Here is a 15,374-nt window from a genome sequence, read left to right as displayed (position 1 = left end):
GAGGTTCATCATCACATTTGATAATGGAATCATCTTTGGTCTTTTTCATTTGTAACAGGGCGCATACTGTCCCGGATTGTGTGTAACCTCTTTTACGTTTGTCATCCCACATGATATTCGCAATCATCGGCGTGGGATGTCATGATGCCATTTCGTAATAATACTCTTGACTCCGCGATGGTACCTACGGAGCAGGTGGGCCTGGGTGATGTTGTAGACCCACGTGACATCCACGATCCTCTGCCCAACGAGTCTTCAGCCAATACTGTCGTCTATGCTACATTCCATAAATCTAATCGATATGCACAACCAATTCGCTTTTGTAGATACAATGGTTATGCCCTGGGGTTCCCGAAAGCGCCATGCCAAACATCCGAGCCACCCATCATCCACCTTTGCACCGTGCTCAGCAATGCCAAAAATAGGAGCCACTCCTCACTCTAGGTATCTTTTCAGTGCACTCTCAAGCTGTGACAGTGCGAGTGGTTTGGTCAGAAAAGCGTCCGCTCCCGCAGACATGCACATGGCTTGCGCATCAGGGCCCACGACTGCGGTAGCCATCAGGATAGGTCTTCGCCGACTCAAACCTCCCACTTCTTCCATCTCGCGGATTTCTCTCGTCGCGGTTATTCCGTCTTTTTGTGGCATGGACTGATCCATCAAAATCAGATCAATCGCGTCATCGTGCTCGACCATCTTTTGGATGGCATCCTCGCCATCATCCGCCACGAATACATTATATCCGAGAATCTTCAGCATCTTGACTGCTAATTTTTGATTGATCTTATTGTCTTCCACCAGTAATATGGTTGGCCCGTTGAGTCGTTGCTGCTCCACGATTGGTCGCCCCGGTTGCTGGGCAGCCTTAACGACGTCCACATCCGTCGCAAATCTGACGGTTCGGTCTGCCGACGAACTACCGGAGCGGATGGTCTTTGCAATGGTGGCAGAGATGGAATGCCACAAGAATGGTCTCTTGATCGGAACAACATGGCTTGGGATAGCAGCGCCGAAGGTTTGGTCCATGAGAAGTTGGGAATCGTAGGTTACCAAAATCAGCCGGTTGGTGGCCTCGAGAACTCGTTCGAGAACCTGCGAGTGTGCTGCCAGATACTTAACATCAGTCCACACAAGGTGTGATGACTCGGCGATCGGGTCTTGTGGCGAAGCAAAAACAGCCTTGACACCAAACGATGCCCATGCAATCTCCAGGCCCTCATTTGAACGTGCTTCAGGCTCTTGGTATATCAATATTTGCTTGCTACCCAGATCATCAATTTCAGGGAGCTCAAGTGTGTCCACCTCCTGGATGGGGATGTTGACTCGAAAGGTACTACCGCACTTGTTTGGGCCAATTCGATCGCCTTCGTGTTGGCAGCTTTCCACCGTGATGGACCCATCCAGTTTGGTGAGGAGTTGTTTGATGATTGCTAGACCTAAACCAGTCCCTCGTTCAGCCCCCAAAGTCTGAGCTTGTTTGAAGGGCTCAAAAAGCTGGGGCAAAAATGTTTTCGGAATGCCCAACCCCGAGTCTTTGACGGTAATGATCAATGTGTTGGCCTTGAACTCGATAAGTAGAAGGACATAACCACCATGTGTAAATTTGAGAGCGTTGGTCAGCAGATTCATCAGAATGCGTTGAAGGTAAGTCTCATCGAGGTATAGCGAGGAGGGTACTTGTGGGCTGACTGCCACCAGAAGCTCTGTTGGTTTCTCATCGTCTTTGTTGGGTAATATGTTCAAGATAGATTCGCAGACTGTCCGCATGTTCAGATTGACAGGCCGACAGACTGCTTCTCCCTTTTCCAACCTCGACCAGTCGAGGACGTTGGCCGTGATCATGGAGAGTGATCTTGTGGCTTGCTGAATGGCCAACAAGAGAAGTCGGCCTTCCTCTGTCAACTCGGTGCGCGCCAGTAGGTCACCATATCCTTGTAGTTGATGCAACGGTGTGCGAATCTCGTGGGACGCCGAGGCGATGAATTCACTGCGTGCTGCTGCCGCGGCTTCGGCATTCTCCTTCTGAGCAATGGCTGCCCAGAGCTTCCTCTTGGTCTGCACCACTTCCGCTAGCTTGTTCCTGGCCATTGTGGCAGAATGTGCCAGGAGGCCGTTGGCCAGGATACAAGTTCCAATCGCCACGGTACTAACGGCGACGGCTAGTCGTGGGGGATAGCCTCGGTGCTCGCTGGAGGGTTCGTGACTCCAGAAGGTGGTGGCCCACATGCCTGTAAAATGCATGGCTGCCACTCCGGTGGCGGCTACACTCGCGAACAAAACCTGTTGTGATAGATTGACTTCGATCGAGGGGATCAAGATGCAGCCCACCGAGCATACCAGCCAGCTGATCAGCGCAGAGAGCAGGACACCCAGGGGTCGGAGAGTAAAGCGACCCTGTGGGATTTCAAGAGCAAGAATTCCAACATAATGCATAGAGCTGATTGCCAGGCTCCAGACAAAGCCTTTACTAATATTGCGCCAGGTCGCTCCTTCGTACAGGGCTTCAAGAGTTGCAGAGAGGGCATTTTTTGTTTTGTCTGCCTTTGATTTGGGTATTTTGAAGGACATGAATCGAGGGAGACTTAGCCCATGGTCAGACTCGGAGGAGCCAGATGATCGACGAGGATGATCTTCATCCATTGAGCTCCGTACAATGCTCTCCGAGTCCCTAGTCGAGATATTCTCGACATTCAATCCAGATCTTGTTGGAATAGACAGATTTGATGTTTGGGGTTGTGATTGACCTTGGCTCGGAGCCTGTTGGTGGGGGAGAAGAGAATCATTTGGTTTCTGGAAATGATCATGTAGTGAACCTAGAGTCTGGCTGCTGTCGCTGTTCTCTCGCGATATTAGGGGATTCGGGCGTTCGTCAACTGCTAGGAGCCTTTGAGCAAAATTGTGGTCTCGTTCTTGGGTATCGGTCGGCGGCAGTAGAGCCTCACTGCTGGATCTCCCTTGTTCAGCCTGGGGCAGAGACCACCCACTCAATGACCGATTGTGGTGTGTCTTTCGACTTCTGTGCTTCTTCTTCAAATAGTTGAGATATCTCGAACTTAACAAGTCGGGAATCAATGCGACAAAGGTGAATACGACAGCAAGAACGGCACTTAGGGCGGTTAGAGGAACATTGAGGCCAATTGGAACATCTAGTTCGCAGGCAAGCATTGCAATGAAGTGCAAACTCCAAATGGAACAGAAGCCAAACGTCAGGCTGCCGAGGATTGTCCAAACGAGCACGCCTGAAAAGTATCGCGAGGTGCGTGCTTGACACATCATCTGGGTTGAGGTGAATGCGCCGAGGAGGGAGACGGTGATGGACGCCGTGATGAGGCCGCTGTTCCATTCTGGCTCGAGTTGCCTCATATCCATATCACGAGGAATGCGACTCGCCATTTTGCTCGCCGGACGCCTGCGGACGAGACCAGCCCGTGTGTAAGGACAAGTATTGTTACCGAGGGACTTGTCGCTGGTGTTTCCAACTCTGCAACGACATCTTCTCTTGGGGTGCGACTCCAAGTCCTGTTCAACTGAGATCACAGGCTTGCTAGAGCGGTCGAGGTGCTCACCGGACTGAAGGACGGAAGAGAGGATCGTCGGGACGCAGTTCTGAGGGTTTGGGTATTGGGAGCAACGCGGTGGTGTCAATGATGGTCTGAAACAGGTCAATTGGGTTACAACTGCAGCCAATTTGTGCAAACTATTGCGTCCTGAGCGTCGAAGCTGGCGCAGGCACAGTTGCTGGCCATATGCTCTGTGCTCAGAACTCGTGTGGATGAAGCAAAAGCGCGACGAAGACCTAGGAGGATGTGAACTCTGTCGTGGGATTGTAGCGCTAAAGTGATGGAGCGGGGTTGTCGGGGGCAAGAACATTGGATCAGGGCCTCAAGCCCCCATCCGTAAACCTTTTTTAGGGTTCGTGTTGTCCCTATTTGGTGGAAGCTGCCGCCTAGACTGGCCCATTTTGTCCCCATATTCAATGGTCCCTAGTTCAGAGGTCCACCCATCCTCAATGGCTTGGGAGGCTGATCGATGGTTGAACAGACGTAATCGATAGCCACGAGTCGGACACAGTACCAATGAGGGCATCCCAGCAACCCAAGGGGCTTCTTTTCCCTCAAGTGCCAACTGCTGGCTAAAATCTGTGGTCTACGAACAGGCATTATAAAAAGATCCTTTGAAGATTCTTAGGTCGAGCTGGAGAGTGCCGGGGAGCGAGCGGTCCGGGCTTAGACGATTCCAGTCAACTACGGAGTATGTTTCCCACATCCGCCCTACCGACTCCCAATTGGCCATTATCATAATGAGAGGCTCTCAGGGCTCCTTAAGCCCGATCAATCAGATCTACTCCGTAAACGGTACCAGATTTTCAACTTCAGCATTTCCTACTTGAGGTTAAAAGAACTCCAGGGGCAGTCCGTGTTTTTTTGTGAGGGTAGCATCAGACTTACCGCAACTCCTTCCCAGCGACTTCTTACCATGTCAGTTGAAATCCGGCCGGATGAGACATTCTTGGCCACATCATTCAATCCATAGACAGCTGTTGCTGCATGATATGTTTGCTCAAGCTTCGACTGGTGTTACCTTGGCCGAGGGGGCCATCCTTGGACTCCCCACCAGTTCGTGCACGCTCAAATATCTCAATGCACAATTTTTAGTGTCTTTATGAATGTTGAAACCAGATAGGGATAGGAGGTACAGTCTGCATTCTTCGTCTCTTCTTAAGGTTAGTAGGTGGTAGAGAGGCATGAATGAGGCCTTATAGACGCGACGTTGAATATCACGTGACTCCTCTATGGCGCTCAAACAGATGATTAAGGATGTCCAATTCCACAATCCAAGAACAGACATGGAACAAATGAGAGCACCTCGGTATCTCTTATCTTTTCCGTGGTATCTGAATGGTTAGACGTAAACCAAAAGGGCTGACGGAAGGTAGGAAGACAGACCAGAAATGTGCAGACCCTTGACATTCCGGACGCTCTAGCATTGATTCATGACCCGTTGTGTGATACAGCATTCCCATGATGTACCTGCATCATTAGTACATCTGTCATCTGTGTAACAGGGGCTCTTTACTAGCAAATAGGTAAGTCTACGTTCTGTCCTCTTTCCCTCCCTCTCCCTCGCCGCCTCATGTGGCATTCCTACATACATTCCAGATACCAACATAACCAGGCTAATCCAATGGCAGGCACGGCAAAGAGGAATTTCAATCTGATCTAGATAGTGGCTATGTATATCGTCTCTTCGTTTCTTCATGATCTAAAGAAACGAATCAGTTGCAATATGCAGTTCAATGCCCTAATCTTTCCTCTAGCTGTATGGTCTCGATGAACCTGCGTTCACCAGCCACCCCTTCAAATGGCATAAACTCGCCCGACGGTAGAGTATGTGGCCCCACGATCGTGCATGTCAATTGGCACATTGTCTCTGACTGGAATATAATGTCATGGATCTGCATGTGACCGACTCTCTCACCTTGGACATAGAGGAATCGGTCCCTCACCATCGAATATCGCTGTGCGAGTTTCAGTGCCACTTTGCTGTCCCAAACCCCCTCTCTTCTGTCACTTAGCTCTAGTAGTTCTAGACTCTTGCCTCGGATGAACGGGTCATTAGATCGCCAGGCAATGACAAAAAGTACCGGGATGACACCGAGCGACATTGAAAATGTGCTTTGATCACTATTAGTTGGATGGTCCTGACGTCTGAGGAAGATCTCTGCCAGTTCCAACGCCCTTGAAAGGTCTACATCGAATCGGTCGAAGCAGTCCCCATTAGGGAAGCTCTTGATCATGGCAGTAAAGAGCGACTGGAAGATTTTCAAAATCAGCCACGCACCGCTCTGCTCGCCATATTCTTCTCCATCGATGATTTCTTCAAGTCGGTTCATGCCAGCTATCCAGCTGCTGAAACGGGCAGCGATAGCGGCATGGCGAGGTTGGATGTCGGTCATGAAGACCGCAGCAAGGTCAACATGGGAAGTCTGAAGGAGTTTGCAATAATCGGAGAGACAGTATAACTCATTGTACACAATCTCCAGATGATGCGCGGCTTCCTCAACGGATGAGAACCTATCTGATACAGCCGGCTGGAATCCGTTCATGGCATCAAAGGCTCTCAACGCATCTGAGTTTCCAAAATCTCTGACTTGGTTTTGCAGAGCAAGGAAGTCGCGTGACAGAATCTCGCTGAGTTGAGTTGATGGATGGCGTCCAGGAACTTGGAGACCATCACTGATGATCTTGACGCCAGACTGTGCATGTTGCAAAGCGAGGTGGTAGCAACCTCGCAGACAATCCAACGAATGGAATAGAATCACCGTCACGAGAACGGCGTCGAGGGGTAGCTGCTCTTCTGCTGCTTGGCTTATGTCTCTGATGGTTTTGTTGTAGTGATGGATGGCATCGCTATAGAGCCGAGCTCGAAGATCGGTCTGCCGAGAATAGGATTCATGCATGCTGCTTAGTGCAATGAGGGCTGACATCACAAAGCTATATTGATCGGCAAGCTGGAATACGTAGCCTCTCCATAGCTCTGATTGGAAAGGCGCCGTGATCTGGAGACCAGCTCGATGTCGGAAGTATTGCAAGGCCCGCTTTTCCGAGTCGAAGAGATCAGGCGTCCTAGACAGCTCTCTAGAAACGGTATTGGAATAAATGACGAACTTGTGGCTGGGTTCCTGAGCAGCCTGAGGGGAGTATTCGCAGATCCTTTGGCCTTTCAGACACTTCTGGCACTGGGGCCGGCCCTCATCACACTTCACGCGGCGGGTCTTACAAGTCTGGCATCCAGAAGAAGACCGAGCGCTTTGAACTCGAAGTCGGACATCACGGGATCCTGCGTCCATGATATGGCCTCGGGCACGCTTACTCGAAAGGATTGTCCTTGATAGATGTCAAAGTCTGCTTGGCTTTTGATCGATCCGTCTGCCTGTCCGTATGATGGAAAATGTAGTAGATGTGCATCTAGACTTCAAGGTTAAGTTTGGTGGCTTCGTATCCCCCTTCATTCAGCCTTGATGCTTGCCTGGTGTAACACATTGTTTGGATCAAACCACCATCTCCAGTAGTAGAACCCATGTGCCAACTTTTATTATTAGTCGTTCAGTGATCGTGATCTACGTTGAAGTCCGAACTCCACTTGGAGCCTCCGGGGCCTCAAGCTAACATATAAAGAGCTAGTGTTCACGAGGTTTACTTGGCAGCCAACCAGAAAAGCGACATCTAACGTGATGGGGTGTACTATGAAACAATCCCCAGCATGGTGATGTAATTCTACAGACGCGAGTAATTTCGTGACTCGGATGTTGATATGCGCTTGCCTTGTATGTATCTATACAACATCACATCTTCGGCCAAACACCTTAATTCAGCTAGCGTTTGCCACAGAAACTTGGTCCTCTCGGCCTCTGAACAATGCCATGTCGTGCATGTACACATGTACACCTCGTACACAATCACGAGGTCAAATTGATCTTCACTATGGCTTTTGTTCTACCCCTCTCTTTATTCAGCTAGCGTTGCCGAAAAGGACCCAAACCCCGATTTTCTAACCCTCGACGTCACTGTACATACTGTAATTCTGTGAGGCTACACTGGTCTTCGATATGGCTTTCAAGGCCTTGGTATCATGTCACTGGGAAAGGACTACTGTATAGGCGAGCGAAAGATTCATCCTATCCCATTCTGATCGCCATATGTATGGCATAGGCCAAGAGACCTATCTGAACGCGATGCTGGCCATACTCCTGAATCTTGGAAGGGATTTTTATGGAGCAATTTCATTGGGACAGACTAAGATTTGGTGCATCCCATACCCATGCTCCATGCCAAAGGTGTTATTGTATCGTAATGGCCCCACGAAACGTCTCCAGGACCTGGTGAGTACATAGCTCCAGGCAGCAAGCTCTCGTATAATAAGAGATTCAATTGACGTTGGGTTCTTCTCTGCCTTCTGAACACTCAGGTTCCTTCTTTGCCTGTTACTCCAGTGCTGTGTTTAGCCATGTTTCCCTCTCGTTCGGCTGCATTCTTGCTTTTGGGCAGCATCGCCCACGCACAATTTCCATCTCTGCCAGACGATGTAATTGTTATTGATTCTGAGCTGACCCCAGAGGTCCAGCTCTCATACAAACAGGTTCGTGCTGACGGGGATACTGAATCATGGCGAGAGTCAATTCTGACCAACTTGAACAAAGACCGAGCTTTGCGAAACCACTCCTGGCGTCAGATCATTCGCGGGCTATGTGCATCTTCCCACCAGTGCTTTGTCCGACATGGAGTTCGACTTCCCTCTCAGCACATTCTTTTTGTACTTCGAAGCTCGTAACAACTCCGAGAATGCGCCACTAGTCATCTACCTGGCAGGAGGACCTGGCGAGAGCTCCGCCTTCACAGCCATGAATAGCGAGGGCGGACCTTGCTATGTAAACTTGGACGGCAATAGCACTACCTTGAACCCTTGGTCTCTCAACAACCATGCCAACATGCTATACATTGATCAACCTGTCGGTGCTGGATTTTCCTATACGACTTTGGTGAACGCGACCTATAGCCTGATGGACAACGAAATTGTCCCTCTTAGCGAGTATGATGGCGACATCCCCGAGAGCAACGAGGCCTTTGGCCAAGGAACTTATACAGATCCCATTGTCTATGCGACAACAAACACATCCGTGTCTACCGCATTGGCCCTGTGGCACTTTGCCGAACACTGGCTTTCAGAGTATGTCTTATAGCACAGACTTCCCCCTGAGGCTTGCGACGGTAACTGATCTTCCATTGTAATAGATTTCCCGAATACACGTCGACCAACAAAAAGATTGGTGTGTGGGCAAATTCAGTAAGTTGCTGACATTGAAACAACAATCTCGAATCAAACTAACCCAGCACACTAGGCAGGAGGAGCGTGGGCACCAGAAACAGCTGCATTGTTTGACCAAAAACTCAAATCTTCTAATACAGACTCGCCTCTCAGCGAATGGTCTGTGGATAATCTCGGTATCACCAACGGAATGATCGACTTGATGGAGGAACTCCCATTCTGGGCCAGTTTCGGCTACAACAACACGTACACACCTTTCATATCCGAAGAGATGCTCGCCTCGGCAGAAGGCAACTTCACTAAAGAAGACGGTTGCCGCGACCTGATCCTTCAATGTCGAGCAGCCGCACTGGAAGGCGACCCCGAAGATTTCGGAACCAACGACGACGTCAACACCTTGTGTACAGGGGCCACTGGACTTTGCTTGGAAGAGGTTGGCTTCACCATACTCAACGCACAGCGATCTCCGTTTGATATTGCTGTCAGCACAGAGGAAACAGAAGGCTCAGACCCTTGCCCCTTTTACCTGCCTGTTCACACGTTCCTGAACCAGGAATGGACGCAAAAGGCTCTTGGGGTGCCGTTGAACTTCACATACATCTCCGAGGCCGTGCTGCGGTCATTTACCTTGAGCGAGAAGGAGGTACCTCCCAAGGGTACTGGGGACTTTGTCCGGACCACCAAGGCCAATCTCGAGTATGCGTTACAGAACGATATTAAAGTTGCCTTGGTGTACGGCGACCGTGATGCTCGTTGCCCCTGGACCGGAGGCGAGCACACTTCTCTGGTCGCCAATTACTCAGGACAAGCCCAATTCGCGGCGGCAGGCTATGAGTTCATCGACACCAACGGCACTTACCAAGGCGGAGTGGTGAGACAGTATGACAAATTCAGTTTCTCGCGAGTGTTCATGGCCGGCCACGCCGTCAACGCATACCAGCCAGAGACAGTGGAGAAGATTTTCCAACGCACTCTTGCTGGCCAAGACGTCGCAACAGGTAGCAGGCTGGTCGATAGGAGATACTCGACCCAAGGCCCTTCGAGCAGTCTAGGCATGTTCAACGCCACGTTGGAGGAGGCACCACCCACCTGTATGGTATTAGGTGCCTTTCAGAGCGAGAACCCATGGGCTCCAATCCTCGCACTGATGGAAGACAGCCAGGACAACGAGGACCAATCTGGGACCGACTCGGGAGAAAGTTCTGGTAACAGCACTGGAGGCAACAGCAACGGAGACAGCTCATCTAGCGGCGACGGCGACGACGACGGCGACTCATCAATGTCGGTCAGGACCGAGCCAGGTGTTGTTCTCGCTCTTTTATTCTGTGGTGTAGCCGCGCTCAGCCATATGATCTAACAGATCACTGCTAACTTTACATTGTTAATTCCATAGCCTCTTTCTTCAGGGATAAGGGTTGTTACGATTGAAAATTGGATATGTCACATCACGTGTGTGTGTGGCGCGTGATGCGAGTGTGGGCGAACAAGGACGCGGTGTATGAAAGGGAACCTCTTCGCATCGAACAGCAAACCAAAGCTGCAATAAGTTAGAAAACGCCAAAAAGAAGCCCCCCCGAAGGAGGCGAGAACCGCTGGCGTTCTAACTGATGGTCCCCATAGACAGTTCCCCTGCTGCTTAGAACACGACCTTCACACCTCGTTGGCCACCCAAGGGCGATGATCGTACCGGCTCTCCGACAGAGCCAGTGCGCACTTGGATGTCGGATGCTAGAAGACAGTACCAGGAATTCTCGAGGGGAAGTTTGAGAGCTGAAATAATAAGTTGTGATTAATGGCGAGTCAGTGAAGAGGTCTGGTAGTAACTGTTTGAATGGGTGATTGTTGCAAGGCTGTGACTCCCCTGCCCAGTGATTGGTTGGATCTGCGGCAGAAAGGGGCAAGCAAGTCATTCCATAACACATTTTCAATCCTATGCGTTTTCTCTTGATCCTGGAGCCTAACCTCTGCTGAATATCAGGATATAGCCAATGGTGGAAGCTACGAGGCTAATGGACGTATCAGAATAGATGGAACCACCAGTGAGATTCTGTATGAAGTATCCAAGCTCAGCGGATGTTTCGAGTGGATAGCTTTGGCCGGAATGGACTAATCGAAGACAGATCTCACATATCAAATTTGACAATAAAGGCGAAGAAATTCACAAAGCACAAGGAAGAAGAAGTTCACGCCGAGACCAATGTCGGCCATATGGATATGTTCTCATTGATGCAGTCTGGGAAACTGACTGGTTTGCCTAAGAATCTTTTCACAACGAGTGTGTTGCCTGGCAGGCCTGGGGCTACAGCATCTCTGCGGGAATACTTACATTATGTCCAACCACGGGTGAGGACAAAGATCGTCCAGTTTTGTAAAGAGTCTCAAGACTTGAACGTCATGCTCTTGCCAGCAAGTTCTTTCCCCATCTTTGATCTCTTTGCTCCCGTGGTGGTGTCTAGTGATTTGGCAAATGGATTCATCCGTTTGACGCCCTTCTCTTTGCCGTCTGTTACGTCTGCAGTCGTATTCAGTAAAGATGGAGCACTTGCATAGTCGAACGGCTGACTAGTCGAAGCCTGCGCCGCCGAGGCTGCTTCGGCTTGAGACGCCTTCAAAGCCCGCCTCTCTGCTTTGTTTGGTTTCTGATGGCGCGGTGTAGCTTTGGTCTCCGTTTTGGATTCTTGTTGTATGAACGAAGTCGGCGATGAGGCTGTGGACGATGTGGTGGAGGACGTGTCGGTCTCGTTGGAACCCGATGCCTTGGTCCTGGTTGTAATAGGGTTGGAAAAATTCACCGACGCATCGGATGCCTTGCGCTTCCTGGAAGAGCGAGAGAGCTCGTTCAATGTAAATGGTTCAGATGGGTTCGAGACACCAACTGCTGTGGTTGGTGGAAGAACCTTAGAAGGGGCGCTGACTCTCTCATCTGCAATCACATCTCTCAGCAACGTGAGACTGCTAGGCTTGATCTGGGTGTCTGTCGATGGCAAAGGGAGGATGGTTTGTAATGCTGTCAGTGTCACAGACATTTGAGATGCTTGGTGTGGGTGCTGAGGGATTACATTACCCCACAATTGTGAACTTGCAGTTCGAACTGCCACAGGAGTATCGATGGGGGCATCCACAGTGACATTCTCATTGGTGGCAGCTGGAGAAGGTGCAGTCTCTGAAGCGATTTGTTGCAGGGTGGCCGCAACGCCGGACAAAGTGGTTTCCTCTTTACGCCAGGTCAGATGTCTTGACCTCCGTGGGGCATTAGGAGTGCTATAACCCGAGCCATCAGCATCGATGGCGAGTCTTTGCTCGGAAAAGAATTCGAACATGGACTTTCCCGTCTTTCCTTGTGCTTTCCCGTGCTTAACGGCATCGCACAATTCTACAACATGGTCCATGACAGGCTTGGTGCTGCCGCCTCGACACACTTGAGTGAAGGTGTATGGTGTGGTAGGCATATTTTCAGCAATCTGCCAAAGAAAACGGTTGGGTAGAACATGTTGAATCCCTTCATCCCGCTCTCGTGCTTTTCGATCTCGCCAGGCATGGACCGACCGAAAGACGGCAAATTGTTGGTTGTCGAAGCGAATGTTGCGAGAGCTAAGCATGGAAAGCCATCCAGCAGGTCCACGACCAGTCTCAGCATCATATACTGGGTGTTGGTAGACTTGAAGGGCCTCCCTCTTGGATTCGACGAGGACATAATCGATGAGGTCGTTTTGTGGAGTTGATGCATCAATCAGCATATTGCGCAAGTTGTCGTAAATGTTGAGCAGGTAGTGTGTATCGGAGCGGGCATAGTCGATGAGTTCTGCAGGAAGAGGGCGTACGCGCCAATCGGCAAGTTGGAACTGCTTCTGAGCATCGAAGTTTGCGAATCTTGCCAGCAGATACTTCAAGCTCCTTCCTGGGAAGTTCAAAGCAGCAGAGGCATAGTAGGTGTCGAAAAGGCCCACGACATACAAGCCTAGGTCGCGTTGAAGCCATACCATGTCCATACTCGAGCCTTGAAAGACTTTGAGAATCGTGGGATCAGCAAAGACTTGGTTCAAGACCTGGAGATTTTGTCGCCAGGGCTTCAATGTATCAATGATCCAATCCTTTTCCCGCGTGCTGATCTGCATAAGAGAGACCAGTCCAATGTAAGAGTGCTGGTCATGATGTTCTAAGTCTATTGCGATCTCTTTTGCACCCTTGAGTTCTTGAAGCATGGTTGCCACACCCTCCTCGGTGTCAACGTATATGGCCTCATTCTGGTCTGCGGGGACCCAGGGAATTGGTGGCTGCTTTTGATAGACGGCAGGAGGGTATCTGTATTGCTCAATCTCTGAGGCGTAGGGATGTTTGTGCCTGAAAACTATTAGAGCGGCTCATCAGCAGTGTCCGTGGACCAGCAACATACCCAGATTCTGGATCACCGATCGAGTCCTCAAGGGGAATGATAGCATGTGGTTTGTCACTAAGTAAGGGTTTGAAAGACCCCGTTGCATAATTATCTGGCTTGACGTGAAAGAGCTCTTGAGGCTTCTGCATGGAATCTCGTGACCATGCTCCGAAAGCTCTTGCAGGCTTCACTGGTTTGGGGGAGGGGGAAGCGACGGACTGATTGGCAGGGTCATGGCGCTTGAGCACTCCAGAGAATTCGTCGAGAGAAGTGTCGGCCTTTTCGAGGAGGTTATCCACTGCATCTATGACCTGACGCCAGTTGTCATCGATGCTGTCTTGATCGTGGAGAGTTGGTGGAGGTCTGAGGGTTGTGTCCCGAGTTGCAGCTTTCAACAATTTATTGGTGAGTCGCAGAAGGTGGGCATTCTGACGATCTAATGAACGTGAAAGGTTCTCACTTGCAGAGCGATGGAAGCCTAGATCCTGGTTAGAAACCTGACCAGCACTTCGGGTCACATTGACGAGGGAGGAGGAGATGAGGTCTTGGAAGGCCTTGAAGTCGGCGCTGATATCCATGCTGATGTGGATGCGGAGTGATGGGTAGGTGCTTGAAAGCTAGCCATCTAGTTGGCCAAAATTGCCAGGACGACTTGGTGTCTTTGCATGACCTTTACTTGTCGAAGCGAAGAGATGTGATTGTTCTGCCTCTGTCAAAGAAAGTTGTCAATCTTTGAATGGGCGCAGGTGAACCAAAAGTTATCCCGGTTGGATTTTCGCCGCTGACGTTCAAACAAAATATACTCCGCTCTACATGGCATAGGTCGAAGCATTAAAGTGGTAAGCGAGAAAACTCAAACCTCATATCATATTCGAGTTTTTCTGCTTCAGGGATTCTTGTTCGTTATAGTGATAAGCAACAGCGTGTTGAGTGCATCAAGTATTCAGACTTCGATGCTATCGTCAAACCAAATCTAGATGTTCGCCTGGGTGGATTTCCCCTCGGGAGTGGGATATGGACAGTACTCCGTACATCCTGATGACATTACCCCTAGGCTGCCACTTGGCCTTATTATTGAACAATTGACATATGATGAGTATTCAAGATGTCATTCTATCAGTTCATGTTGAGAATACTACTTCCTCAAGGTGTCTTTGAGTTTTAGGAGTCTGCAAGGCCGAGTGCCATTGAAGAGCTGAAAATGAAAATCCCTGCGCAGACGACATCGATCATTTTCTGAAGCTACCACAACAACTCCTTGATATCTAATCACTTTGAGCTAGTGCTTGAGCTCCCAGCCTATTTGCACCTTGGAGTCTCAGTTGCATGGTCTGGATCCAAGCACAGGCGGTGGTTGGAAAGGAGAACAAAGCATTTTGCCCATCCAGCCTCGCAGCTGGGTGAGGCACTTGAGCAGTGCAGCCACCATCGCCAGCAGGACAGTGAATACAGAGTCACATGCCAGCAGCAGAAAAACGCTCTTTAAGAGTTATTGTCCCCAAAATCATTCTCAATTCTCGTGTCTGTCTCACCCTGCGATGGCATCTACACCTTGGTGTAGTCAGGACAATTCAAAGGGGACGACCTCACCAAGTACGAGGCAGTTACTTGACTCCTGCAATAGAACTACCCCCGGATAGTTCTGGGAGGGGAGTACCTGACGATACCACGATACTACGAGCGAACCAATTCAAAGCGACCGACCGATCGATCGAATAAACGAGCGCAAAAAACCCCCGCCGGGTTTTCCCTCCCCAGGCCCCTCACAAAGAGGTGCTTGGGAATAGGTTTTTGCCTTTTGATGGTTTGGTGATGGTACTTTCGTGGGCCCTGGAAGTATCAGGAGGGTAATTTTGTTTTTGCAACGACCGGCTGTTGGAGGACCCGTGAGGACCAGGGTTCGATTCCCTGCGCCGCCACGAAATATTCTTTGTTTTTGCAGGACTTTTTTTCCGACCGCACCACTGTTATGAATAGGAAATAAGATCTTCCTACATTTCAGAGGCCCTCCTGCAGCGTTTCACTCTCCCCTTTTGGTTTCTTCCAAGCTGAAGCAGCCGAACTTGAGATCGTAGCCATGAATCGCAACCAACAATTGAGGTCATTCAGGTTGCATGCCCGAATCTGCGTGTGTCAATAGCGACACATTGATTGAATATGACCATGATGTGAA

The 15,374-nt window shown here is 50.0% G+C and overlaps 3 protein-coding genes across 3 annotated transcripts; all 3 read right to left on the bottom strand.

Moving 5' to 3' along the window:
* Positions 1-133: 133 nt before the first annotated feature.
* Positions 134-3,769, bottom strand: PV10_00567 (uncharacterized protein). The gene has a single exon (XM_016364668.1). It carries the CDS (start codon positions 3,391-3,393, stop codon positions 436-438), a length of 2,958 nt encoding a protein of 985 aa, XP_016228317.1. The 5' UTR covers positions 3,394-3,769; the 3' UTR covers positions 134-435.
* A 1,524-nt stretch (positions 3,770-5,293) lies between these two features.
* PV10_00566 (uncharacterized protein) lies at positions 5,294-6,850 on the bottom strand (the record flags this gene model as incomplete). Its single annotated transcript, XM_016364667.1, has 1 exon — positions 5,294-6,850. One exon carries the CDS (start codon positions 6,848-6,850, stop codon positions 5,294-5,296), a length of 1,557 nt encoding a protein of 518 aa, XP_016228316.1.
* Positions 6,851-11,008: 4,158 nt separating this feature from the next.
* Positions 11,009-13,928, bottom strand: PV10_00565 (uncharacterized protein). The gene is made up of 2 exons (XM_016364666.1): positions 13,220-13,928; positions 11,009-13,167 (listed from the first exon to the last, which is right to left on the bottom strand). Exons 1-2 carry the CDS (start codon positions 13,777-13,779, stop codon positions 11,205-11,207), a joined length of 2,523 nt encoding a protein of 840 aa, XP_016228315.1. The 5' UTR covers positions 13,780-13,928; the 3' UTR covers positions 11,009-11,204.
* Between the last annotated feature and the right edge of the window lie 1,446 nt (positions 13,929-15,374).

Source organism: Exophiala mesophila (genome assembly GCF_000836275.1).
Source record: "Exophiala mesophila strain CBS 40295 unplaced genomic scaffold supercont1.1, whole genome shotgun sequence".
NCBI classification, from domain to species: domain Eukaryota; kingdom Fungi; phylum Ascomycota; class Eurotiomycetes; order Chaetothyriales; family Herpotrichiellaceae; genus Exophiala; species Exophiala mesophila.
This window is presented reverse-complemented; position numbering and strand designations above follow the sequence as displayed.

Coding starts and splice junctions, on each gene's coding strand:
- PV10_00567 (XM_016364668.1), bottom strand. CDS start 3,393: ATGGCGAGTCGCATTCCTCGTGATATGGATATGAGGCAACTCGAGCCA.
- PV10_00565 (XM_016364666.1), bottom strand. CDS start 13,779: ATGGATATCAGCGCCGACTTCAAGGCCTTCCAAGACCTCATCTCCTCC. Junction 13,168..13,219: donor ATCGGTGATCCAGAATCTGG/GTATGTTGCTGG, acceptor AATAGTTTTCAG/GCACAAACATCCCTACGCCT.